Genomic DNA, 22,572 nt, shown 5'->3' with positions numbered 1-22,572 from the left:
ACCATGCCTTGGCACTGCACCTGCCTGGGGGAGTGGACCAAAATCTTACTAAAAAAATTCCCTGTCAAGAAACTAGGAAAGAAATAGACTCTTCGTTGTATCTGCTGAATTTCTGTTCACTTGCTCCTTCAGACTCCTTCCAGCTTCAGAGCTCCAGTCTGCCCCTCACAGCTCAGTGTGCTCATCCACAATGAATCCAGTCAAACAGCTCAGAAGGCTCTGAGCTTCCCTTCATCCCCCTTCCTCCTTTCTTCTCTGAGTGCAATCATGATTATCAATATCTCCATGTTATGCCACATCATGCTGTGTCCTGGGATAGATTTTTCTGCTTGCTGGGCTTACCTGGACCCCACTGGAGGCTGGTGTTTGGTGAAGGGCTGCCCAGGCATTCTCCTGTGTCATCTTCCTAACATGAAACCACTGCAGAAGGAGCTGCCAGGTGATGGATTTGCATTAAACTCAAACCCAATTTTCTACAGCAAAGACAACACTGGCAAGGACCAGTATCAGTGCCAAGGCTTTTGTTAATCCACAGTCACATTCGGATCCCAAAATGAGGTTGCTTTCAATTGCTCCCATTTCCCTTCTCACTTGCTAAAATTCCTCTCCTTTTCAGTGAGGAATTTTATTTTCAACAAAACAGTTTCGAAATTTACCCTATTAGGTCTTAGGGCTCACAGTTCCATCTGCCATCACTTCCATGACTCTTATTCAAGTGGAATCATTCATTAGCTTCAGTTTCTAATGAGGCCAGTATTGCATTTTCCAAGTCCCTAAAATAAGCCTCCACTGCATCCAAGAAATGCAAAGGAAGTTGTGTTTTTCCATCAATAAAAATCTTTGGCATAAACAAATGCTTGATATTTTATTCAAATATGTACAAGATTTCTAATCATCATCACCCTGAGGATCACCTCCCTCAGCTGCAGAAGGCACTTCCTAAAGAGCAGCAAATATCTCCCCGAGAGAAGCCCATTTCTGGACATGATTTCACTGCAAGTGGAATGTAACAGAGGGCGAGCTGCCTGTGGGGAGAGTTGTCATCTCCCAGCCCTCATTCTTGACTCCTTCATTGTCTCTCAAAGCTGCCTAGAATTTCCTAATTGCCTAGAATTTCTTTTAAAGCTGTCTAAAAGTTTATAAAGTCTTTGCTTATTGCATTTGAGTGTAGACATTCTACATAAATAAAAGTAATTAATAAAGATTCTGTCTAAAGAGGAGCTGTTGTACTTGACAAGGTGGTGATCAATCAAGGGCTGGACTCAATAATTCTGGAGTTTTTTTCCAGCCTAATTCTGGGATTAAGCAATCTTTGAAAGCATGATTGCCATGTTTCTGCTCAGTTTTGTTCCAGTTGAACCCAAAACACCCAGGCCACGTTGCTCGGAAGGTTCTCCAAGCTCTCTTGAGTCGTGCTGGTTTTTCTTCCCTCAGCAGGAACTTCAAGCAAGGTTTTTCCATGGTGTGCCATCAGCAAGGGACTCTGCTCACGTTTGTTGTCCCTGGGGTGGGATGCAGCCCCTCCTGTGCCCTGCCATGCCCTGCGAGTGGCTCAGCGTGGCCCCGGGGCGGTGCTGGCGGCGCAGCGGAAGCCCAGGTTGGATGCGGAGCTGTCGGGGGTGTTCTGGCTCCGAGCTGCACAGCGGTACCTGTAGCAGTAGGACTGCACAGCAACACAGAAAAGGAACTTCTTAGCACAGCTGGGGCTCCTCAGGCAACAGCTTGTTAGATTAACAGATTAATTAGTTAGGTTCATACAGCAAAACGTCATCGCTGTGGGACAGATCGATGAAGTGCTACGGATGGAAATCGCCGAGTTCGAAATGAGGGAATCCTAAACGGCCACCAGCTGACACAAAAACTAGACTGAAAGGCAAAGTGTCTGATGAAGTGTCAGCCAAGAACTTCTCCTGCTCTGGGAAAAAGCCAAAACAGCCATTCAGCTTCCCCTCAGAGGCTGAGCTGTGTATCCATGTGCTAGTGCCCCACTGGAATGGACAGGTACTGAACATTTCCCTGAGTGAGGTGCCAGACTTTTGGGATGGGATGTAAAAAGGTGCAACTTCAGGCTCTGTCAGCTCTGAGAGGGAGAAGAGCGCCAGCACACAAAGATCAGTCTGAGCTGATATCAGGCACCTAATAAAGAGCCCTTGTACTAACAGTAGTCAGTGGTTTTGTCTTGATACACAGCCTAGTTTTATCACCTACAAAAAAAGACTAGGGCAGACTAGAATCTTCACAAACCTTCAAAATGGGTCATGTTATTCATCACTGAAGAGCCTATTCCAGTGTTAATTTAATCAAAACTGCTAATTAACATCTGACATTGATTTCACCTAAGAAGGAAATCAGTGTAGAAAATGGGATCTCACTGTAGAAAATTTAATCTAATTATGAGAGTGATTTGCCTGCCACAGGCTTTGCAAGGGAAGAACAGGACAGCTTTAATGAAACAGGAGAAGTACAATGAGGGCTTTTGAGCACTGCATGAGCAGAGTTTAAAACACTATTTTATGTCATGAACAGCCATCACTCTGGCAGTTCTGAAGGATCTTCAGGTATGCCACCAACAAACACTTCCTCCCCCAGCCAGCTCTGCAAACACCTGATACCATTGAACCATGGAATTATAAAAGGATTTGGGATTGAAGGGCCCTTAAAGCTTATCCAGTCCCAACGCCCTGCCCTGGGCAGGAACACCTTTCCCTAGCCCAGGTTACTCAGAGCTCCATATCCTTTCTGGATCAAAAGCCATTCTAAAACTTGAAAAACAAAGTCACATCCATACTTCCTACTCTGACAAGTATTGCTCCAGCTCTGTCATGAAAACACCATTAGAAGCCTACATCAATTTTAAGTTCTGCATTTAAAACCCATACTGATTTTAAAAACTTACTTGTTTTAACTCCAAGCTAAGCAAAAAGAGGTCCTTGGGAACATCAGGTGTTGCTCTTCATAAATCCCATGAAACCCCTTGACAAGCATCCAGGCTGCCAGGAAACTGTCAGAGGATCATGGTCAAGTGCTTTCAGAGGGAAGAGGAACAGGAGAAGAGCACATAAGTTACCTTATGGCACATGTAGGATCCACCCTTCTTCACTCTGTCCGTGCCCGAGGACGGCCCTTGCTGGGGAGGGAGGACACTGGTCAGTACTCAGGAATAACTGCTGATTACAGGCAGTAAGGGGATGGAGAAGGAGCAATCAGAAATATTCCAGACACAGATGTCAGTGGTGTCTGAAGCAGCCAGCTTGAAATAATTCTGCCCTACAGGATTTGCAGGTGACAGTAACTGTGCTCCCTCCCCAGTGCTGCAAATATTTAACATTGCAGGTGCTGCTCACTGATAATGCCTGGGAACAGGGGGGTTCCTAGAGAGGGTTTTACCAGGAAGGAAATGAGCTCCAGCTTTCCTCAGTGACCACCCTGTGACCAGTCTGGTCACACCTGCCATGGATCCCACTCTCCTACCCTGTCTCAAGGGGTACAGTTGTCTCCCACCCAGGTCTGCATTACCAGGGTGATGTTCTAGAAGAATCTACCCCAGAAGAGCATTTATAACTGAACATAAATCCCAGGGACTATCAGAAAACCTTGAGAGTTGATGTTGGTACTCTAGAAGCTCCCTGAGTTTGACAGCTTTGTGTGAAAGTTCACCACACAAATTGCAGCAGCTTCATGTTTCCTGCCAAAATTTATCCATGTGAAAAAGAATTGGGCATTTAATGGCACACAAATACTCAAGGAAAGGCACACCCTGAGGCAGCATCTGCTCCTTCCAAGCCTGGGTGCTGCTCCACAGCCCAGCCCTGCTCCCACTGAGGCCTCTGGAAAGGTTCCCCAAACACCTGCAGGCACATGCACAGTCCCTGCTCTGAGATAAGCCTCCAATCAGCACAGTCATCACCCAGCCTGGTAATCTCATTTCAAGGCAAGCCAGGAGAAAACTGACCTAAAAAAAGTTCTGTGGGAACAAGACAAAGCAGAACAATGGGGCTGTGGAGCAGGATTTCCCCTAAATGCTGCAGGGCTGAGCAGCAATCTGTGCAACTGGCTCCAAAAACACTTCTCTAAATGAAGAGGAACATTTTTGGTTTGGGTTAGAAAGCCCTAAATCTGTCATGTGTCAGCAATTACAAAGGGCTGACCTGCACTGAGCAGTGTGTGAACCAAAGGCTCAGAAGTGCATCTTGTTATTAACTACAAAGACCTTCCACCAGGCCAAAACTGAGCATCAAAGGTTATTTAGTAACAAAAAAAACGATTTAAATTAACCCCCACAGCCTCTAAAGGAGGATTACAGCCCTGAAGTACCTCACCTGCAGAAAAATGCTGTACTGTCCTCATAAATCTTTCCATTATAAAATATCATTCTTCTCTTATTTAAAATCACTGAAGGTAAAGAGTTTATCATAAACAACTGGCAAAGATGTCAGAAAACCAACAGACATCAGCAGCAGCATTTGCAGTTAATATTTGCTTGTGCTCATATTTCACTGATAGATGAAGGAAACTGCCTTGGCTGTGCTTCCCCTCATAAAAACTAATCTCAGCCCAGCAATTAAGGTCACATTTGATTAAAACAAGCAAATCTCTGTTCTATCAAACACCATTGTTTTATGGCCTGACCTAGAGAAGTGCACCAGCTGGTACTGAAGGGGAAGGACATTGGTGCAAAAGGCCAGAGCTGTCCAGACTTTGATCCCAGATTTAAACCCCAGAGTTTACTGTAAATTAACAAGGTTGTTCTGTACTAGAATACTGCAACAGCCATATTCCAGTCTGATTACATAAGTGCTTGTGCATTCCATTACCAAAGCTCATAAAAGTAGGATTGTTCTTTTGAAAGTTACTAAAAAAACCCAGAAGTTTTTTTTGTTAATGAAAACAAAGCTGAACTTCTTTGATTACATCAAACAGATACTTTCTGATGGTGTGTGGTGATTTCCAGTGCACAGCCACATGGTTACTCTGTTTGGAGACAAATCAGTTTTCAAACAGAGAACTGCAGCTCATACAAAAAATCAGAGCCAAAAGTCACCACAAAAAAACCCCTAAAAGGACCCTGGTTTGATTGGACCTCACACACACACTTGGCTTTCTCTGCTAAAGGATCAGTTACAAATTTAGGGAGGAAATTCTTCCCTGTGAGGGTGGGCAGGCCCTGGCACAGGTGCCCAGAGCAGCTGGGGCTGCCCCTGCATCCCTGGCAGTGCCCAAGGCCAGGCTGGACACTGGGGCTGGAGCACCTGGGACAGTGGGAGGTGTCCCTGCCATGGCAGGGCTGGCACTGGGTGGGATTTAGGGTCCCTCCCAACCCAAACCATTCTGGGATTCAGTGACTGCAGTGAGGCACCTTCATTATAATAATTTATTTGAGACACTTAGGTGTTGATGATGCCAAGGCAGGAGCACTTCCCTGCTGGATTAAGGTGATGGTGGGGAACAGCTGTCCTGTGAATTTTGCTCTGTTCAAGAGTTTGCTGAAGTTTTAAACCCAGACACTTCAGGAAGTATTTAAAAATCAGGTGTTAACAATGAGGCTTTTAGGGGTTTTTCATATGCAAACTCGTTGTCAGAATCCAATGTCTAAGGCAGAGCACTTCAAAGTGAATTCCAAAGGGTTTTTCTGGTTAAACGGGTAAGGAAACTGCATCTCCTCGTGTGCAAAGGTGTCCCAAAATAGCCAGGCTGCAGTTATCTTCTGAGACATTAGAACTGATTAGCACCAGATCTATCAGAGCCCAGCTCTTCAGTCTCTGCAGAGCACAAGGCAGTGTAACCTAAATATAGGATGCGTTCTCTGGGCTGAAAAGACTCTGAATTCTTTCAGAGGGTCAGAGCTCAGGCAAAGTTTTTTATCATATGAAGTTTAACACCCTAAATCTTCAAAGCAGCTTTCTAGCACTGGAAAGATCTGGGCTATGCTGAGGATTGGTTACAAGGAATGGATGGAATTCTGCACACAGATTGTTGGGAGGGTTCCATAATTGATTGTCTTGCCTTCACAAGTAATTACCAGGAATAAAAATAAACCTGAAAGTGCTTTGTAAATTGTTAGCAAATAAAAACCACTGTATTTGTTGGGGTTTTGAGTGACAAACTCTACCTGGCCTTACTTGTCATATTCATAAATCATGGGATTTTCTCATCCTGGATAACTGGGAGAGGAGCAGATCTAACACTGGAACTGGAATCTGCTGAGACAGAGCATCAGTGACCTCACACATCTCACCCTGTAGGAACCTCCATCTGCCTGCCACAAAGAAAAACAAAGATTCACTTCTCAGAGCCTGGTGACTTCTCCTAAACCTCAGTTTTATCACATGTTCAGTTTAAAACAAGCTACCAGAAGCCAGAAAGATAATTCACAATGGTTTGTTCTCTGCCTGGGAGGGGGAAAATAAGTACAGCTTGTAGCAATATGAAGGAACTAAAACCCTTCCTTTTTTTAAAGAAGTCATTCCACAAACTCTTGATTTCTGTAATATGAGGGCAGTCGGGAAGGATTCAGTGGCCAACCAGGTGTGAATAACCAACCAAACAACACCAAAATTGCATCAGAGCACTGCAATTGCAGCGTGGAGGAGCCGTGCTGTGATGCTCCCAATCCCCCAGCCCAGGAGCACAGAACAGAAGTTTTCCCACAGCAAGGAGCCCCTGGTGTGCCAAGCCAACACTCACAGGGTTGTGGAGGTCCTGGGGGGAGTGGTGCACAGCCCACCAGTCCGATGTCCACTCCCAGGCATTGCCCACCATGTTGTAGAGGCCGTACCCATTGGGGGGAAAGGCAGAGACCTGCACAGGAAGGGAACACAGCTCTGTGACACTCCACAGGGGCTGGAATCCTCACATCTCCCTGCTCAAGGTGCTCTTGGAGGAGCCCCAAAAGCAGGCACTGGATCAGCAGTGCAGACCTGGAACACTTCCACGTCCTGCATGCAGATGAAGCAGGATGGAAGGCTGTGGTCACCTCTGTGTCACCCTGCTCAGTGTGACACAGCATCCCCTCGCTGCCTTTGGAGACTCAGCCTCTCCAGGGAGGCACTGTCTGAGCAGCAGACACACCTGGCATTAGGGACTTGACCCCACTCACCAAGGAAAAGCCAGGGGGGCTGCCAGCTCCTGCCTGGGCACACTCCTCTTCTGATGAAACTTTTGGATTTACTTAAATACCATTAAATAATTCATTCACATTCTCGATTGCTTTTAAAATGCCACTCTGGTTGTTATACTAGACAGGCCCAACCCATAAACTTCCCCATAAGGGAAGTTTAATTTCTTTTAAATTATTGTGGGATATTTGGGTTCACAAAACTGCAAGGCCAGAAGTGCAGGCAGAAAGTATTTCAGCTTCTGACTACAAACTGACTGGGAGGGGGGGAAAAGAGGTCAGTTTGAGAGGAACTAGAAGTCAAAATGAAAGTAATCTTTACTTTTCAATTAGCTTGTAAAGGAGTCCCCTGATAATGTTCAAGCCTGCAGTGAAATTTAATGCAACTTAAAATCTAAAATGAAAGAGCACGGGGATGGAAAACAGCCATGGCTCATGCTCCTGAAGACAGACCTTAATTTTAGGAAGATTAAGATCATTTCCACATGCTGGATTGTCTTTGAGACACACTTACAGGTGCAGTCCCCTTGTACCCATCCTCTGCTGTGTTATTGGTGGGGAATTCTCCCTGCCAGATATTGGCATAGTGCTGCCCTTTGGGCTGCAGTTTGTTTCCCCATGGGAAAAGTCTGAGGAAAGACAAACAGAGCAGCTGTCAAACACTGTTAATTAACAAAGTCAGTTTATAGAATCCCAGACTGGTTTGGGCTGGGAGAGACCTTAAATCCCATCCAGTGCCAGCCCTGCCATGGCAGGGACACCTCCCACCGTCCCAGGTGTCCCCAAGCCCCATCCAACCTGGCCTTGGGCACTGCCAGGGATCCAGAAGCAGCCACAGCTGCTCTGGGCACCTGTGCCAGGGCCTGCCCACCCTTGCAATAAATACCTTTTTCCTAATATCCCATCTAAACCTCCCCTCAAGTTTAAAGCCATTCCCCGTGTCCTGTCCCTCCATCCCTTGTCCCCAGTCCCTCTCCAGCTCTCCTGGAGCCCCTTCAGGCCCTGGAAAGGCTCTGAGCTCTCCCTGGAGCCTTCTCCCCTCCAGGTGAGCACCCCCAGCCTGGCTGCAGAGCAGTTCTGGGCTAACAAAGCCCTCAGAAGCCCTGGCTGTGCTGCCAGGCCAGCTGCAGCCCCTGCCCTGCACAGGTACCTGTTCTCCAGCCCCCCTCGACAGCTGTACTCCCACTCAGCCTCCGTCGGCAGCCGCTTCCCTGCCCACCTGCAGAAGGCCAGGGCATCATTCCAGGACACATGAAGGACTGGATGGTCCATTCTGGGAACAAAATGAGCAGGACAGGCTCCTCAGGGCACCAGGCAGACTCAGGGCTGCACAGCACAATGTGCCAGCCAGCCAGACAGGGGCACACGGGACTGATGAGCTACAGCTGCACCAGGTGACTTTACAGCAAAGTTACTTCAGGAAAGGCAGCAAAATGCTGGGAGGGAAATGCAGCCATCAGAGGGAAACAGGAGGAGAAAATAATGAATGTCTTGTGCTGCTGCCACCTCCAGCTCTGCAGTCATTTATGGTTTGTGGTTTCTCAAGTGCAGCACCCAGAACTGTCCATACCCTGCCCTCTGGGGGAGCCTGGGTTTGCAGAGCCACAGGAAAGCACTGGAAACCTGCAGCGTCACCACTGCCAAACCAGCCTGGCACAGGGCATCTTGCATCAAACCAGCCTGGCAAGGGCCTCTCAGCCAGAAGGCAGGATGCTCAACAGGAAAATGCAATTTAATGCTGACTGTTCTCCCCTCCTGCTCTGGGTGCTGTCCTTGCTGTCAGCTGTGGGGCTGTGAGGGAGAGGTGACACGAGGAAGAGTCTCACCAACTCTATCAGCTTCTGCAGCACCCTGTCCAGGAAACTGAACTGCAGAAATTTAGCTGGGAAGTGACTTTCCTTGGGTGCTTTAAGCAGTCACAGTTTACACAAGAGCTCCCATCTTTAATGGGGTTGGGTTCCAGGACTGACATTAAAATCCTTGTCCCTTTTTCCAGAAAAAGACAGAAAAAATTGCCCAGCCATTCTTGCAGAATCCATCCAAGCCCCCCAATAGACCAAGATCCTCCCAGAGCTGAAGGTCCAGGAGAGAGAGGAACTTCCTACAAACTTCTCTTCCTGCCCCATTCAGGAATCCAGTGTATCCCTGTTAACCCCTGGGGTCATTCCCAGGTTCCCAGCAGCTGTGCCAGGCCAGGTCTGCACCAGCCCAGAATTTCATGGCAGGTTTCCAGCTCCTGTCTGCTGCCTCTGACCTCAATTCCTGGCTCCCCCTAACAATGCCTCCAGCTATTATCTCTATTTTTGCCTCAGATAATTCTTTCCTTGCCCTTGGAGAGCAGATAACTCGTTACTGAGCGTTTCAGCCATCAGATGATGGTGCACTAACAAAGTCCTGTCCTTAGAGGACTCAAAAACCTACTAGATCTAGGCTAGAGAGTCTGATTTGATTTCAAAATGCTGTTAGAAACTTTCACTAGCTGATCAAGTGCCAACTTTATTGACACCTGCCTAGTCAGGGGAGCAGTTGCAATGTTAGAGGCCCCAAATGAAGACAGTAATTTGATTTTCTAGGCCTAAAATTCATCCCACTTCAGAATGGAAAGCAATTGTATGAAGACAAGGATCAGCAAGCTTCAGGGTTTGTGCAGGCAAAGGGTGGCACTAACTGTAAGAAAAAGCAGAGTTTTCCAAGGCATTCAGAGGTTCTACACAGTCACAACTGCTTTTTCACAGAGTCAGAATACAATGAAAAAAAAGCACAAAACTCCTCAGTCTTCTGTTGCCAGAGAAAGAGGCTTCCAAATGCCACATGGAAGAGTTCAGAGTGCCCAGACTCCAGAGTGTGCACACAGGGAGGATTGATCCCTCCCCTCCAAACCCAGGTCAGGAGTTTGTGACCCTGGAAGATCTGCTGGGCTCCCTGCTGGCACACAGACATGAACAGCAAACACTGAGGCTCAGTCAGCACAGTCCTGACAGACCTTTGTGCTCTCCATCACTGACCACGGCCATGGAATGCTGCATGCAGCTCATCAGAAGGTGGGAAAACAGCCCCAGAAGCAGCAGCCAGCAGGGACTGAATAAAAAGCCCTCCCCTGCAGCCCCATTCCTGTGGGAGCCAGGGATATTGCCTGTGTTTTGTGATGGATTGGGTGCTCATGGCTCACCTGCTGGAGATGCTGGAGTCAGGGCCCTCAGGGTGCCTCCAGCTGGCTCCTTTCACAGGCAACCACCAGGGAGCAGCTGCCACCTGAAAAAGGACAAGAGCAGCAGGGAAGGACACTTCAATTCCCAGCTAAGGGATTTGCTGAAAAACCACCAGACCCCTTCCAACCCAAACCAGCCTGTGCCCGTGTGAATATCAGCTCCTGCCCGACTTCAGTCTGATACAATCTGCAGAGAGGAAAAAAATATTACAATTTTGGCCTAAAGAGCATTTTCACCCTAATTATTTACGCCCTGGACTCAGTGTTTTGACATCACTGAAACAATCCCTGATGATGCCCTTTAGCTGGGGGTCAAACACTCATTTTGCAACACATTTGCTTTCCAGGTCATTAACCCACTCAGCTGATTTTAAATTATTTGCTCTCAGCTTCCAGAAGGTGGAGACAGAAGAACCACACAAGGCAAGTGAAGCATGAAGCCTTTCTCTTTTTTTTTTTTTTTCCCCAGCTGGTTTGCTGGGAAACATCACACAGCCAAAATCACCTGTAGCAATGCAGACATTGAGTAGTTCTCTCAAACCAGAAGTCCCAAATTTGGTGCTTCAATGCCAAGGAGTTTTTTCTGGAAGACAATCTTCAGGGATTTCTTCTATAAGGCTTACTTCAAAGCAATGCTTAACTGTTCTCATTGGTATTCATTTACAAATAATTGTTTTAATAATGGAGCCTTCACTGAGGAAAAGAAAGGAACATTTATGCCCCCCATCAACAGTGGGTTTATTGCAGCAGCTTCCAAACTACTCCTATTACAGAGATAATGTCTATAAAGAACAAAAATCAGAGAAAATAAGCCTGGAATGCTTTAGGAGGTAAACAAGCCAGAGGCTGGTTAGTCCTAGACTTTGTCAAGTGTTATTCACAGAGGTAGGAAAGGTGCCAAGAGTGTTACCCCTTAACTCACCAAACCCTTATAGCAAAGGCCAAAGCATCACTGCAAGCTGGTATTGAGGAGACCCAGAATCAGTCTGGTCAAACAATTCTAACAGCAGCTTCTAGGGGGAAGCTGCATCCTTCAACAGAACATGCAATTACATGTGTGTGGGACAAGAGATGATCTGTGTCACACAGAGATTGTTGAGAAAACCCTGGTCCAAGCTCCACATCAAATCGTTCATGTGGATATTTCAATAGCAAATGCCCAAACACACATTATCCTGGGTTTAGAGCCTCATCAGGCTGTGCTCACACTCCCTGACAGCTTTTCCCTCCTCCCCTCCCAGCACACACAGATTTTGCCCACAGCACATCTGGGTATGGAAAAAGCTCCCTGGAAATCAACAATCAGCAATCCTGGACTAAAGCTTCAAACCCCAGAATGAGACCTTCCTGCAGACACTCTGCTCAACTCTGAGCACTAAAGCTTCAGAGTGATGGGGCTGCTAAACTGATACAACAGTCAAGAGGTTTAAAACTAGTCCCATTTAACCAATTCCTTGCCCATATTGAGGTTTGACCTTTAAACTACATTGAAAATAGGACAGAAATCCAAAATTAGCATTTTACAGCTATTTAAGGAAAATAAAAGAGCAGCAGAACCACTTGCTAAAGCTAAAATCTGAAAGATCACAAGAAAGATTTCGACAGTTTCTAAGCACAACATATTTTTGTAAATTAAACTGCTGGGTTTTGGATAAAAACATCTCTGCAGGAGACTGCAAAGATTTACACTTTAGACTACTTTAATTCTGGAAAACATTTTTGTGATGCAAAAGAAAAAGCAGATGCTTTCAATCAGGCTGGTTTATTTTAACCCAAGAAAAATGTCTCTCCACAGGAAAGCACTGCGTGTGCACAGCTCCCGGCTGTGGCTCTGCTGAGCTGAGCACCAAATGGCTGCCAGGCTCTGCAGAGCACCCAGAGCAGGCACACATGCAGGGCTGGGACAGGGATAACAGGGAGAGCACAGAGAGCCTGCAAGAATTACCTGGAGACTGATCCAAGGCAGCCCCTGGCTCCAGTGAACACACCCCGAGCTGCTCCTTCCAGAAATCTCCTACCTGAAATCCACAGTTCTCTCCTAGAACTTCTCACAAGTCTTTACAGCTTTTAATTGCTCTAAATCTAATTAGCAGAACAGCTAATTAGACAGAGATATTACAACATCACAGTTAATACAGCCAAGTCCTCCCCTGCCAATAATGAGCTTAGTTACTTTCATAACACTTCACGTTCTGCTTCCCTCCGAAACATGTTCTGTGCACTGGCAACAGATTCCTGCTGTCCAAACAGCAGCAGATGCTGCTGAATAGATCTTGAATCAGAGGACAATCCCCTTCCTTGTGGTGAATTCTTGCAGCATGTCACCTGTGCCAGGTTGCCCACATCTGCCCTGCAATCCTTACACCCTGGTGCACAGGAAAACATTCCCAGAGCAAAGCAGAGGCACAAAGGCTTGGTTTGGTCTGTTCCAGCTGGAAACAGGGATTATCCTGCTCTCCCCTCCAGGATTAAACCTTAAGAACTCCCTGTTCTGCTTCTTGCAGACCCAGAGAACTGTGAAAGGAGAGCCCAGCGTGCTAACACTGGGAAGAGCTCAAACAATTAATTCCAGCCCACGAGCTTTGCACTGGGGCAGAGCAATTTGCAGAGCTGGAGCCTGAGCTCCCACTAACAGCCTGCAGAAAACTCTCCTCCTAAGTATTCCATTCTCCTTTCCAAGTGGGCTGGGACAGCCTAGCTTTAATTGCTCCATTACCTCACAATGTCAAGATTTTTAAACTACTTCACAATTAGCTTGAAGAAAATTCCTTCCTAAATCTATGTAGAAAAGAAAATTAGAGTGGGGAACATCACCAAGTGAGTTTCACTGTCAGCATTGCCCTGTTGCTACTGCTGCAGTAGGGGAATAGCCCTAAAAACCACCCCAAAGGCACCCAGCCCAAAGCCATAAAAGCATTTATTATTCTTGCACTAACCTGTCACAGGCCACGTTCAAGAGAAAAACAACCCCCACTTGAGGAGCAAATCTCAAATTCAAATCAGATTTATGTATCCAAAAATTTACCAAAAATAACTCAACAGAGGAGCTCATCTTGGCTCAGGCTCCAACATTTCCATCAAGTAGCAAGTCCCCTGAAATAACAAAGCTGTGGATTTGAACTTTAAGGCAGGCCCACAAGATATGACAAATTCATGCTGCTGTCCAGTCATACTGCACCAAACATCAGCTTTTTTTGTGCTACAGCATTCTAATGCTATTTTAATCAAGTATTTAAAAAGCCTTACTCCAGGTCAAGATAAACAGCTGGAAAAATCCAAAAGTGACTGCAGAGTAAGAACTTCTGAATTAACTGTGTTAAAAGAGATTTTGAGTGAAAAGCAGCCCAAGCCTGGAAGCCACTTTAAAACTCATTTATTAAGTGGTGGGTTCTTAAAAAACCACTCCAGTTCAGAAGCTGACTTAATAGGTTACCACTTGTTTCAATCAGATGGTGTTGAGCTCTGTACATCTTTAATATGCAAAAGGATCTTGGTAGGATGTGAGGAAAAATTTGTTATTCGGTAAAGAACATAATTTTTAGATGAGGTTTTATTTTATTCATGTAAGGCAGATACACATAAATCTCTGACAGTTCTTCCTGCTCTAAGCCAGATCCTAAACCTTGAGCACTGATTAATGAACTACTGAAGAAAGAGGCAGACAGAAAACAGAACATTTTTAATAGGGTGAGAAGTTTAAGAAATAAAAATAATTACTGTGCAATGGATCCACTTCACTGTCCCCACAGAGAACAAATCTGCTGTAATTATGCACAAGGACTGAGCCAGGATTGGGAAATCCTGCCCCACACAAACAAAACTCAGAGTGAGCAGAGGATTTGTCCAGCAGGCAGCTCACACCTGCATCAGGGCTGGACTAGGATCTCCAGAGGTCCCTTCCAGGATTCTCTGAATACCTGATTTTGCCAGCTACTGCAATTCCCATGCTATTTATTCTATCAATTAAAAGTCCCAGCTCCCTCAAAGCTCTAATTACAGAAGAATTTGTTCTCACTCTTAATTTCTAATGTTAATGGCCTCCCTCATGAGCTCAGGAACGGAAGCAACAAGGAGGTTTGTTTAATATTGAATATTATCTGCCTTAAAACCCAGTATTTTACAGCAGTTTGAAACTGCACACCAAGGAAAGGCAGCAGCTTTAAAACATTATATTACTTTGTAAGTCATCAACTACAAAAAAATATTTCAGACTTGACTGGAAACAAGCACTTTTATGAAGAGACCTTTTCTCTGCATAAGGAAAGGTCATTGAACTTCAGTTCAGACAGTGTAAACTTCACAGCCCTGTCAATCCTCCAAGAAAAATAACCACAAATACGTGATGCTCAAATCCAGTCAAATTCATTAAGTGCAAGTTTTGGAATCAGAAGAAGCTTCTTTTGAGGAACTGATACTCCTGGTGAAGGCAGACACCTCTGGAAGTCTAATTTCCAGCCAACATCTAAATCTGCACTCCAACTGGTCATTTTTTCCACTGATCAAGAGCACGTGAGCTGTAAGGAGAGGAGATGTGCATGGATTTATCCTGAGGCACAAACCATGGCCTGCTTTAAGCTGCAGCTCTGATAACACAGGCTGATGTTCCTGGCAATTCCCAGGGAGAATTCCTGCACCTCCTCTTAGCAGTGGGAGTAGAGCACAAAAACCCACAGAGGAGCAGCTCCATCTTCCAGCTCCTTGCAGGGAGCAGCTGAAGCAGTGGGGGCTGCAAGAACAGCTCACCCTGCCCACACTGGCACTGCTGTCCCACCTGCAGCCAGGGCTCCTCTCAGCAGCAGCTTGGGATGTTCAGCTGAAAGGCAGAATGTTTCAATTTGGGATTATTGTGAAATAGGCAAATTGCACAGCTCCAGGCCACTGCAGAGATTTCCATACAGACAGGGATGAAAGCAGCATCCCACAGTTCTGGATTGGCCAGAACTTAGTGCTGGCTTGAGCTGCCAGTGAGCCAATTCCACTGCATTCCAGACCCAAAATTCCATACCCTCACAGACAAAGGCAGCACACATTTGTATGCTCTCAGGCTCTTCAGTGCAGAATTGATCTGGTGTTGAAGCAAAAATTAATTTTTCTGCCTTCCATGAGCCAAGAATAACAATGTCCCCACTACTCTCCACTGAGCAAAGACTGAGGCTGCACTCCTGTTGTGCCATCCATGGTACCTGGGCAGCAAGGAAACTCCTGCAGGGATTGGCAAGAGCTCTCAAATCCCTCAGAATAAAACGGAATCATGGAATGGTTTGGGCTGGAAGGGACCCTAAATCCCACCCAGTGCCAGCCCTGCCATGGCAGGGACACCTCCCACTGTCCCAGGCTGCTCAGAGCTCCATCCAGCCTGGCCTTGGGCACTGCCAGGGATCCAGGGGCAGCCCCAGCTGCTCTGGGCACCTGTGCCAGGGCCTGCCCACCCTGCCAGGGAACAATTCCTGCCCAATATCCCATCCATCCCTGCCCTCTGGCAGTGGGAGCCATTCCCTGTGTCCTATCCCTTTCCAAAGTTCTCTTCTGGAGCCCCTTTAGGCCCTGGAATGGGCTCCAAGGTCTCTCCAGAGCCTGCTCTTCTCCAAGCTGCATGTGAAGAATTTAAGATGTGAAGCTCTCAATTTTTTAAGCCCTCACAAATAATCTCAGCTTCAAAGGACCTTCCCCCCTTACCCCACAAAATCCTTTTCCATTTGAAGGAGCCCTCCTCTATTCCATCAGTAACTCCCTCATCTGGCACAGCACCAAATCCTCCCTCTGTCACGTGACCACCACAAACTTGGAGGCCAAAACTAAAACCTGAGTTCCCAGAAATCTGCAACAATTCCATCCTTGGCTGCTCCACCCCTTTTTACTGCTTCCCTTCCAGAGCTGAGGCCAGCCCACATTCCTGTCCTGTCAGTGGCGATCTGGGAGCCCACCTCACCTCCAGGAAAGGCACACCCAGAGCTCCAACAATCACCCTGGAGCTCAGCTGGGTCACTCCTCCAGCAGCCCCAGCTCTGCCTCAGCCCGTGCCTTTGAGGCTCTGAGAAATCTGCTTTAAGAACTGGAGAACACAAAGTGGCCAAACAGAGCAAAACCCCCGACAGACACACACAGCTCATCATTTCTAAATTATTTCATTTGGTACTTCCACCTTTCCCCAGTTATTTCACTGCAGATGAAATACTGCTTTAAAAATTTACATTCCTGTTGCTCTTCCCCTATATTCACATTTACATTTAACATGCCTGTGCTTCACCTGGAGAAAATCCTAGTCAAAACACTCCTGAGCCACTGAGGCAAAGGAAAACCACAGTCCTTTCTCCCCCTGGCTGGCTGGAGGGATTTGCAGTGCCAGTAACACACCAATATTTATATCTTATTTCTGCTTTTCATCTGATAGTTATGATTGAAGAAGGTGGCTTTTAACAGCAAGTTTACTTTTAACAGCTCCAGAAAACCTTCAGAAAGCAGCAGCCAAAAAAGACCAGTTTGGGCTCCATCCCAGGCCTCTGGCATAACACTTGTCCTGTGAGCACTGCAGCCAACACTTGGAAATTTGGCTGACACGCTCAGGAAAGTGGCTCCCAACACTCTGTGTTTACAAAATTGCCAAGGCTGAGCTTACAGCAGCATTCTTGGGGTTTGTTTGTTTGTTTTAAAACACAGACACTGATTTAGGGATTTCTGCAACACAGAACTACACAGGAAAAGGAATTTCTCCAATGGGAAGATGGGATGAACCATTCTTTTTTTTTTTAATTTGTATTTTTTATTATTTTTATGAAAGGAGAACAAATCCATGGATGGATTTAGCATCAGTTATGCTGGTGGTGGGAACTGCAATTTAGCCTTATCTCTCCCAGTGCACAAATGCTAGTCCTGAATTAAAAGATTACAAACTGCACTTGTAATCTTCCTTCCCTGGCAGCAGGAACCCAAATCCCAGGTTCTCTGCCAGTCCCTCAGAGCACACACTCACACAGGGCTTCCTGAAACCTCCCACCTCTCAGGCTGCCCCTTGAAAACAAAAATCAAACTGTGCCCCTTCAGAGCTGAGGAGAATTCTGACAGGAGGGGAGCTCAGGAGGTTGATTTTGTCCAAACCTGTGCTCAGAGCAGATCAGCTCATCCAGGAGATGACAGGACACAATCTGCTTATCTGCCAAGAGCTGCAAAGGGGACCTGACCTGCTAAGGAGGAGGTAAAGGAAAGCTGAGGAAGGCTCAGCAACACATTCACAACAGAAAAAGAGGAAAGAGAGGGCAGGGAAGATTTAGTACAGACATGTCTTTCTTTTTGAACCAATATTCACTTTCACTCAACAGGAAAACTGGATCAGCTCCAGAGGAGTCAGCACTGCCCCTCCCAGGATCACTGTGGTGCCCAGGGAGATGAGGGGAGCTGGAAAAGCAGCAAATGAACACAGGATCCTCTAGAGAGGAGGAATGTCATAAACTCCAGCCATTCACAAGATAAGGAATCTTACAGACAGCTTACAGAATCTTACAGACTTCTCAGGTAGGGGGCAAAAAGAGACAACAAGGGGTTGATACCAATTTTTGCTCATCAGGAACTGATGCTTTTAATTGTTTTTAAAGAAAAAGGACAGAACAGATTGCAAATCCTCCCCACTTCAGCCCATGATTCCTGGCCAAACACCTTTCCATAATCCCCATTTTTGCACCTGGCTTTGGGGACATCACAGAGTTCAGTTTTCCCTGCTGTGATTGCCAGCAGAGCCCAGGGATTGCTCAGGGAGTTTCCCCCTGCTGTGCTACTCACTGCTTGGTGGATGTCAGCCTTCACTGCCTCACTCAGCATCCCCTCAAACACAAAAGAGTCACCAAACTTCTCTGCCTGTGGAAAGAACAAAGGATTCAACCATTATGTCATCAAAGGAGTGCTATTCTTGGAACCACACTCAAGACTCTCAGCTTCTTTTTATCAAGGATAAGAAAATTCAGAGAATCCTTAAGGTGGAAAAAACCTCCAAGGCCATCAAGCCTAACCTTTGACCAAACAAATTCTAATAGTGAATTTGAGTTCTCTTTCAAGGAAGCTGTTTTGGAACAGAAAAGAAGGGACTTTTTCTCTGGATGTTGTTTTTGTTCAGCAGCCACTGGGCAGATGGCAGCTCACTGAGCTTCTGCACATGTTTTTACTTTTATTCATTAAAAATGCAGTTCTGATTGTCCCAACTGCTTTCAAATGCTACAGTCATCAGTCTAATATGAAAGGGCATGTTTCATTCCTCTTATTTTTCCTTTGAGAAGCACAATAAAAGACTTGAGCCTTGTCACTTACTGTTCCATCATCACTAGTACCATGTTTAAAAGTGGGGTAACAGTAAACAGTTAAAAGTAACTCAATCATTATATCAATATAAAAGAATAAAATATACAAATAATTTCCATCAATCACAGTACATTATACCAAGAGAAAAAAAAGGGAGGAGGAGTAAGTGGAGAACTCAACGACACCAGCTGAGCCATGGGGTCTGCAACAGCCCCCACATGATGCAGTTCTGCCTGCCAGGGCTCCAGGAACATTTGGATAACACTCAGGCACAGGGTGGGACTGCTGGGGTATCTGCAGAGAGCCAGGGGTTGCACTTGGTGATCCTTGTGGTCTCTTCCAGCTGAAGATATTCTGTGATTCCACACTGAACCCACCACACACGTGCTCATCCCAGAAGCTGTTTGCTACAAGCAAGCTTTGTTCCAACTCAAAATAGTTAATCCTCCCTTTTTTTCATAATTATGGAGCTAAGAAACAGAAATAGCAGACAAAAGAAGCTCTTCATCCAACCAGAGGATGCTGCCTTCCAAATGAGAACCAGTTCATCAAGTGAATTCAGCAAAGTGCCTCCTTGGAGACCTGCTCCTTCCCCAGGTTTCATTTCCCTGAAAGGGCTGTCAGGTTTGTCACAGCTGTGTAGGAACAGTCACTTGTCAGGAGGGATCTGAGCTTCAGGCACAGGGGCTCCTTCCTGGCAGGAAGCTCAACACATTCCTAGTCCATTGTTGCCAGGAACAGGCACACAGGTATCACTGCAGCTGCTGTTGTCTCCTCCTGAGGCACAGGGCTCTCTGTCACCAGCAGGAGCTGTGCAGAGCCAGCCTGCAGAACCCCTGGCTGTATCAGTTTCTTAAATCCCTTCTTCAGGTTTCTCTAAACTAAGGAAAATCGAACCCGGTACAAAGAGCTCCAGTGTTACAGTAGCCTCTTTGAGCTAGGTCTCATAAGCTCTTGGAAGTCTATAACACACTCAAGAGTGCTCAGCTACCCTTGGAGGCATAAAAATCAGCAGGATGGCCTCTGTTGCAGTGTTGGAAACAAAAAGGTTTAATAAAAGGCAAAACAACAAACAGAGAAAAACCGAGCCAGGCGCAGGAGGTTCTTGCTCCTGGTAAAACACCTCACAAAAGCAATTAGTTTCTTTGTTAATTTCTTTTTCTAGTCAACTGCAAGACTTTTTGGCTTCTGTCCAACTGGCTATCCGTAAGTTTGAGGTGAAGTCCCCCAGGCCTGTGAGGTGGCTTTTGTACCTAATCAAAGAGAGAAATTCTGGGCTTATTTCCTTTCTGAGGGGACAACGGAGAGTTTTGTCACTCTGTTAACAGGAGGCTATACACTCCTATACTCCAGGACCCAAATACCAAAAAACCCCAAGCAAACCACCCCAAAACCCCCTGTAGAGACCTGCTGGCCTCACTCAGGCTGCAGGACAGATGTGAGCTCAGGTGACAATTATTAAACACAACAGCAAACCCCTGACTGTCCTTTCAGCCCAGGACAGCAAGGCAATTCCCTCTCCCCACTACCTCCACCAGAAATACTGGAGTGTGCAATTCCCAAGCAAGTGTTGTGACACGCTTCAAAAAGACAAGGCTGGTTTCAGCTGGGGCTGTCCCAGGCTGAGGGGAGCCCTGGTGCCTCACCTCAGTGATGTAGCCCGTGGAGTTGACAAAGCTCTCAAAGTCCAGGTTGCTGACCTCGTACTGGTCCATGTAGAAGCTGCCAAGGTGGACTCTGCGGGCTGGGCCCTCTCCATCCTGCTGGATCTGGGGCTCCTGGGTGCCCATGGTGAACACCCCTGCTGGGATCAGCACCATCTGCACAGCAAACACCCCCAGGGAGGCACAGTGAGACACTGAGGAGCCCAGGCTGCTCCTGCTGCTCGCCTCTGCAGCTGACTTGGAAACAGCATTTTGGGCAGCCCATTTGGGGAAACAGCAGACAGAACTGCAACTGGGGACAAATGCCCATTTTCACAGCAAGTCTGGGTCATGCTGGTGCTCCCATGAGGAGAAGCATGCTGTGTTTCCTATGTTACACTTTGCTGTTATTCCTGCAGCTACACCACTGCCAGGGCAGCAAAGGAGCAGAAAATGAGTTCACAGCAGCTCCCCAGCACCTCTCCTGCCTCTTCAGGGCAGGGGAATGAGGATTTAGCATCACCTTTCTCATCCCATTTCCATGTTTCTTCTCACTGTAAAGCTCTCCCACTCAGGTCTCTCCCAGCCACACCTAAAATTCACACACTTGTAACTGGCCCATAAAAAAATGCTACAAGCAGCTTCTCCTTCAGACTACCCCCATCTGAAGCTGGCTGTGTCCTTGTAACTTTCTCCACTGAGAAGAATCTGAGCTCTTACAGACAGTCTGAAACTGACTCCATAAAAGGGCTTCAGGATAAATTTGCTTACATTTTTTAGGACTTAGGAAATGACAACGCAAAGTTGCACCACTTCCTCCCTCCCTCCCAATCTCTCTTCAAGCCTCGGTAGCTGGAACAACTCCCTCAAGAGGTTTCCAAGCCAGGCTCAGAGCTCACTGGGCTAAAACCATGTGCAAAATTAACTCTTGCTGGCTCCCCAGTTCTAAAACTATGCTGGAAATAAATAAACCTGTTTGTGGGTGATGCAGAGACCAATTCTTCTCTCAGCTTCTCTGCTGATAAAGGTGTTTTCCAGCTGAGCATCATCAAGTTGTGAGCATAATTAGTAATTAGCTTTCATTACCTACTCCTGGAGCTGCCTGCTGCATGAAGGGTCAGAGGATTTTTTTCATCCTCCAGACCTAAAGTGAACTGCTCAGGTTTGTCACGCAAAATATCCATCGGTGACATGGATCCCAAGCACAACAGGGAATTATTCAATTCATACTCTTTAAATAGTCTCCAATTTGTGAAGCGAGTTCCCCCACTGCCTTTGCACACAGGCTTTTCCAGGCTGACGCAGCTTCCCAGCACTAGAACAGAGGCAGCAGGAGATGAACTCCCTCATGTTTCCCGTTCTCTCCGTGAGGCAAGAGCGAGGTGGGGCCCGAAGCAGCACCCGCGCCCAAGCCCAGTTCCTCAGGGGCTCACCCCACCCGCCTATAATTTAATTTAACTTTCCCCACAGCAGTTCCCCGGCTGCTCCGTTATCCCGGAGGGGGCCGTGCTCCGCCGGGGTCGCCCCACGGCCCAGCCCGGCCCCTCAGGTGGCCGAGCCCCCTCCGGGCCCGGCCCCGCCGCTCACCGGCCCCTGCCCGCGGCTCCGCCCGCTGCCCGCCGCCGCTGCCGCCGAATAGCGCCGCGCCGCCTCCTCCCGCCCGTCCCCGGCGGCCCGGCCGGCGCTGCAGCCGCAGCCCGCGGTGCCGGGGGTCCCAGGGGTCCCGGCCGCCGCTCCCATCGCCAGCAGCAGCAGCGGGAAGAGGCAGCGGCACAGCCGGGCGGGCGCCGCCATCTTGGCGGCGGGGCCACGTGCCGCGCGCCGTCACGTGATCGGGAGCGTCTTAAAGGGGCCGCGTCGCGCCCTGAGGGGCGGGACCGGGGTTGTCCCCTCTGTGTCCCTCTCTGACCCCTCATGTCCCCTCCTGACCCCACTGTTCCTCTCTGTCGCCTCCCCAGTCCCCTACTGACCCCTCGTGTCTCTCCCTGTACCCTCCTGTCCCTTGTGTCCCCCCCTTGACCCCACTGCCCCTCTCCTGTCCCGCCCTGCCCCCTCCTTCCCCAGTGTCCCTACCTGTCTCCTCTGTGTCCCTCCTGACCCCACTGTCTCCTTATGTCCCTCCCTGTCCATCGTGTCCCCCCGTCCTCTCCTGACCCCCCTGTCCCCTCTTTTCCCCTTGCCATCCACAGCGGTTCCTGCTCTGCTGAGCCCTCCCTGGTGCAGAGCACCCTGAGAGGAGAGCTCAGCAATCCACTCAAATGGATCTCAAATCCACTCCAAGATCTCAAATGCCCACGGGAATCCCACGTGTCCATAAAACA

At 47.5% G+C, this 22,572-nt stretch overlaps 1 protein-coding gene across 1 annotated transcript; it reads right to left on the bottom strand.

Annotated features, from left to right (window-relative positions):
• Positions 1-846: 846 nt before the first annotated feature.
• On the bottom strand, positions 847-22,045 carry SUMF1 (sulfatase modifying factor 1). The gene is made up of 9 exons (XM_066557825.1): positions 21,839-22,045; positions 20,255-20,428; positions 18,096-18,170; positions 10,284-10,366; positions 8,265-8,387; positions 7,629-7,743; positions 6,685-6,798; positions 3,068-3,127; positions 847-1,663 (listed from the first exon to the last, which is right to left on the bottom strand). Exons 1-9 carry the CDS (start codon positions 22,043-22,045, stop codon positions 1,553-1,555), a joined length of 1,062 nt encoding a protein of 353 aa, XP_066413922.1. The 3' UTR covers positions 847-1,552.
• Between the last annotated feature and the right edge of the window lie 527 nt (positions 22,046-22,572).

Source organism: Molothrus aeneus, chromosome 12, assembly GCF_037042795.1.
Source record: "Molothrus aeneus isolate 106 chromosome 12, BPBGC_Maene_1.0, whole genome shotgun sequence".
In the NCBI taxonomy this organism is placed as follows: domain Eukaryota; kingdom Metazoa; phylum Chordata; class Aves; order Passeriformes; family Icteridae; genus Molothrus; species Molothrus aeneus.
The sequence above is the reverse complement of the archived record's forward strand: the minus strand, read 5'-3'. Positions and strand labels throughout refer to the sequence as shown.